This window comes from Sinocyclocheilus rhinocerous, unplaced genomic scaffold (genome assembly GCF_001515625.1).
Source record: "Sinocyclocheilus rhinocerous isolate Xijiao unplaced genomic scaffold, SAMN03320098_v1.1 scaffold1821, whole genome shotgun sequence".
Taxonomy (NCBI): Eukaryota; Metazoa; Chordata; class Actinopteri; order Cypriniformes; family Cyprinidae; genus Sinocyclocheilus; species Sinocyclocheilus rhinocerous.
Genome location: NW_015636262.1, coordinates 29,400 through 34,308, shown reverse-complemented (window position 1 = coordinate 34,308; position 4,909 = coordinate 29,400). Strand labels below are relative to the sequence as shown.

General features: G+C 35.6%; 2 protein-coding genes across 3 annotated transcripts in view; one reads left to right on the top strand and one right to left on the bottom strand.

Annotated features, from left to right (window-relative positions):
• LOC107747732 (1-phosphatidylinositol 4,5-bisphosphate phosphodiesterase gamma-1-like) overlaps positions 1-4,909 on the bottom strand; it is a 45,108-nt gene that overhangs the window by 15,758 nt on the left and 24,441 nt on the right. The window lies entirely within an intron of this gene.
• LOC107747729 (leukocyte surface antigen CD53-like) lies at positions 353-4,135 on the top strand. Of its 2 annotated transcripts, none has more exons than XM_016562321.1 (9): positions 353-411; positions 610-788; positions 1,441-1,510; positions 2,543-2,731; positions 2,856-2,930; positions 3,019-3,129; positions 3,269-3,361; positions 3,499-3,582; positions 3,801-4,135. In XM_016562321.1, the coding sequence occupies exons 3-9, from the start codon at positions 1,454-1,456 to the stop codon at positions 3,867-3,869; spliced, it is 678 nt and encodes a 225-aa protein (XP_016417807.1). In that variant the 5' UTR covers positions 353-411; positions 610-788; positions 1,441-1,453; the 3' UTR covers positions 3,870-4,135. The 2 variants fall into 2 exon arrangements, with proteins under 2 accessions (XP_016417807.1, XP_016417806.1); XM_016562320.1 differs by having other exon boundaries at positions 407-517.

The following is a 4,909-nucleotide window of genomic DNA, read 5'->3' as shown; positions in this document are numbered from 1 at the left end:
TCTGTGTCAGTTTGAGTCTTGTTAAAGTTTTAAATCCCTGCCGCCAAGATGCTCCTCTGTCGGTCACGGATTATGGAAAGTGAAACTTAAAATCTATAGAGGTGGTTGGATTTATTCACGCACGTTAACATATTTATTTGAAGCTTCTTTCTTTTCAGATTCTTATTTACAGCATTATTTTAATAGGCTGTATATTAACTTATTGGGAGAAAACCAGTAGTTCTATGGGAAATCAGACATTTGAGCGCCCCCATATAGCCGAAATGGCATGATCATAACACCTCTGCGAATATTCGACTGTGAGATTGGTAGTGGAATAGGGCTCCTCCTATCGAAGCATCGAATCTTCGACTATTCGGGTCACTCCTAGTTTACAGTGTATGGTGCACATTTGTGCCATTTTATTAAAAGGTAATGTAGTGACCCTGTGTGGTTTTAGCATGAAGCATTGCAACAACAAAGTGTGCACAGAAACAGAACAGGTTGCGTTTGCTTCCCATGCTTCTCTTTAACAGAGGTATTTTAGGCACATGTATATAAATCATGTGGTATAATGACGGTGAATCACACTTTTTTTCATAAGAGCATTTTTCTTTCTTTGTGTCATAGGTCTTCTTAAACACCCCTGCACTGACAGTTAGACACTGCGTCATTCACAGAGGAAGTAAGACCTGATGCACTCCCACTGTCACTGACACAGACTTTAAGAACAACACGGTTACAAAGCGCGAGTTATCGGTCTTAATTAAGGGTTATTCTTTGGAGCATCTTTACAGAGTAAATTAAAGGTAAGAATATGAAAGCTGTTAATTTTTTTTATTTTTATGTTAATTCTAATTTGTGTAAGTAATAGTTTTGCTAATGTACTCACATTGTTCCTTATTAAAAAAACAGTGTCTTTTTAATAATGTATTTTATAACATAAACGTGTTTTCATGAAATGTCCAGCTTATGTTTTATGTAATGTTATGTATATATAGGCCCACTGGGTAGTCTAATGAATTTTTGAATCCTTGTTTACCTGATAAAAAGTTTCAAAAACATAGGATTTGAAAAAAAAAAAAAGCATAAGTTTACGTGTTTTTCTTTTTTTTCAGTCCTGTCCATGCACATCTTAATCTGTGTGTTTGTTCTCACCAAGTAATGTTGGAAATAAGTAAACTCCTGTTTGTTCTGGTGAAGGAAGTTACACAGGAAATGCATGACAGACCGTCAGACAAATTCTACACAGGGCTCCATTTAGCAGCTTCATGTGTTAGATATTATTCTACTCTGTCAGCTCCACCTTCCGTTTTGGGGGGAAAACAGGAAAGTTTTTTTCTGACTTTACCGAGTCAGGGATCTTTATATTGTGTATGCAAGCAGTTTGGGAAAGAACACAAGGTCTTAATGTGAAATAACAGTTTGACCTCGGCTCCTGTGTGTTTGATATCTTCACAGAACGCAGTGGAAGATGTCGTGCCTGAAGTGCCTGAAGTACACCATGTGTGTGGTGAACTTCATCTTTTTTGTATGTATCCATTTTCAGACTGTCACAGCATGATATACTATATCAGGGCTTTTCATACTAATAATTGTTAATCTCGGGCCATTCTAAACCCCGGGTTACCAAATTCCTGGGTTTGGCCTATATTTTTACATGTTTAAAATGTTCACAATTAACCGTCGGAATTAATCCTGTGTATTCAGGTTTCAAGGTTTCACATTTTTACCATTCTAATTTGTGTATTTTCACTTGTTGGTTGGGGGATGGGGTTGACCTTCATTAAACCGCTTATCTCAAAAAAAAAAAAAACAGGCATAATTTCATATATAAACAAAATAATAACAAGATATATAAAAGCAAATTATAACATAAATTAAGTTTAAGGGAAAATAATCTGTCTATTATAGAGTTTTAAAGGCATTGCTTTTTTCGGCTGCTTTGAGGATTGAAATGAAATTTAAGATAATTTTTAAATCTACAATCAATTAAACAAATGTATATATTGTAAATAAAACTTACCTGTAATCAAAATATTACTGGACGAACTCACAGCATGCGACCTGTTGAAATAATGGACATCAGTTGGGCTTCTTTCTGCCTGTACCACCCAGTTTGTCCTGAAGAGACAAATGGACCCTTTTCGGGTCAAACTGCAAGAATAGCATGCTTTCTTTCAAGGTTTGACTTGTTCATTTTCCCCTCAAGTGTATGAATATTTAATGAGGTAAGTGGTGTTCAGATTATGATTGGTTGTTTGTTGCTAAACAACTGGCAGCTACAATTTGCAGTCGTTTGAAAAAGTATACGTTTGGCTAACTGCTTTGGAGTAGGGTTTCATAACCCAGGGTAGTGCTAACCCCCTTTTAAAATCAGTTGTAAAACTTTGTTTTACCTGGGGTTAAAAGCAGGGTTTAAAAAGGTGCCAGTAGCTATTTACACAATGACTATTACACTGTAGAAGCATAAGCACAAATAACTTTTTTTTTTATGAGGCATACTGCAAATATATGAAACAAGTATTAAGGCTCTCTTGTTCGGTTGAAATTACTGTTACAGATCTGTGGGGCTACTGTCTTTGGATTGGGCATCTATTTGATGACATTCTCCAGGTTCTCTTCTCTACTCCCCAGTCTTCAGGCTATGAACATCGCAAACACTCTTTTCATCACTGGGATCATCATCACCTGTGTCTCCTTTTTGGGCTTTCTCGGAGCCCTGAAGGAAAATCGTTGCCTGCTTATATCTGTGAGTCTCATGCAGAACATGTTAGCATCCATCACTTACACTTGCCTCTCGTCTCTGTTGTCCACTAAGTTTGACTTTCTAGGTTCTTTCAATAAAACTCATTATCTCCATTTGTTTGCTTTAGTTCTTCATATTGTTGTTCATTCTAATGCTGGCTGAGCTGGTTGCTGCCTGCCTTTTGCTGATGTTCGAGTCACGGGTAAGAAACAGGCAAAAAATTAAGATTTGTATATAAAAGCAGAGCATATGTGAGGAAAAAGTTCATCAGACTGCTTGTTTACTCACAGATTGACAGCTTCATTCATGACGATCTTAAGAAAGGTTTACAAAATTCCATAAACCACAGACAAAGCTACAATTACACAATTGAAGATGACTGGGACAAAGTACAAATGACAGTAAGTGCCCATTTAGATGATGTGTTTCTCTTTTATTAGTGGTGCTTAAGAAACCATTACTATTGCTTACTATATATCACTCACATTTTCTTCATAATAAATAAAAGTTACGGTTACAGTTTTTCTTATAAATCAACAGTTTCATTGCTGTGGAATTACTAACCATACACAATGGGGGACACATGTACCGAAGTCATGCATCAAGCCAAATGAGACGCACTATTGGCCGCATGTAATTCTGCACTTACATCCATCTCTATATCAGCTATATAGCAAAACAATATTAATGAAACACAGATAAACCAGATGTGGAGATGCACATCTAATTTAATCTTATATCATTTGTATTGTCTTGATTGTTGTATTTAGGGTTGTTTCACAAAGCTGAAGGACACGTTTGAGAAAAACCTCTTGAACACAGGGATCGCCGTCATTGTTATCTGCATTATTGAGGTTTGAGTTTCCATATGAGGCTTTATGTCTTGTTACCTCAGCTAATCAAAATGAATTGTACTAGACCCTACAGTTTTTAAAATGATTAAATGATTATCACATCAGTTTTGTTTAGCATCTATAGTTTTCCAGCTGATGCAGATCAGCACTAAACTAGTATAATATGATAACTGCAAGTATTTTTGTATCTTGACTAAACATCATCTCTCCTTTTGTAGGTCTTGGGTATGTGTTTCACCATGACCCTGTTCTGCCACATACGTCAAACTGGTTTAGGATATAAATGATCAAAAACATTTCCATAGAAGAAATATATCCGTCTTTCACAGTTTGTGTTCTAAATAACAATTGTCCCACAAATACCCAAAGACAGCCAGTAAAAGACAAGATGGCTCGCAGTTCTTACACGGATGCTCGGTTCTATAGTATGTGTATGGTATTTGTCCTTCACTAAGAAACAGTGATACAAACCCGTAATTATTGTAACTGCATTATTATTATTTTGCATGTATGAACAACAGTTATTAAAGCAGTTAAACCACAAACTGGTTCTAAAAAAAAAAACTAAAAAAAAACTGAGCAGTATTATTTAGCCTTTGGCCATTTCAAGGGGGATTTAAACACTGAATTCACCCACTTTCATCTGAATGTCAAGTTATAAAGAGGGTGTAAGAGAGATTTTCCATGATGAATTCTCTTTACACAAAGATGTAATGCCATATTACACTGTATATAGGTACTGATTATCTTTCACGTTATATAATTAATGTTGAGATTGACCTAATGTTCCTGTAACTGACGTGTTACATAGACTATAATTGACTTGTTACACAGACTATAGTTAAACAATGCACAGCATTTATTTCTGATCACTTTCTTTTCTGACTAGCTGCAGCAATGGCTAAACCGCATGGTTTCCCAATATGCACAGGGTGGAAACCACACATGCTTACTTAACAATTTCACCATTTTGTAATGCATAATATTGTTATAATATTCTTTCTTCTTTTCTCTGCAAAGTAGTGTAAATTAAACTAAAACAGAATGAAAGTGTTTTCTCTCCTTTTTGAAACGTTAAGGCAAATACAAGCACTATGGTTGATAGAGGAAGTGCCATCAATAGCAAATCAACACTTCCTCCACTAACAAGTGTTACGGTCATGCTGAGTGGCTTGAAAAGATGCTTTCGGTTATGAATTTGCATTTAAAGTTCATGAAAGATTAAATATGCGTTGTCAAAGGCATTGAAAACACCATGAAACTAAACATCAGAATTCAACTTTTATTTTTAGAACAAAATCCTGTCTCCACAATAATTAAGACCCCC

Bases quoted from the DNA above. Each gene is read 5' to 3' on its own strand.
- LOC107747729 (XM_016562321.1), top strand. From the start codon at position 1,454: ATGTCGTGCCTGAAGTGCCTGAAGTACACCATGTGTGTGGTGAACTTC. The intron at 3,362-3,498 runs GTAATTCTGCAC...TGTTGTATTTAG, and splicing joins AGACGCACTATTGGCCGCAT to GGTTGTTTCACAAAGCTGAA. The intron at 3,583-3,800 runs GTTTGAGTTTCC...CTCCTTTTGTAG, and splicing joins TTGTTATCTGCATTATTGAG to GTCTTGGGTATGTGTTTCAC.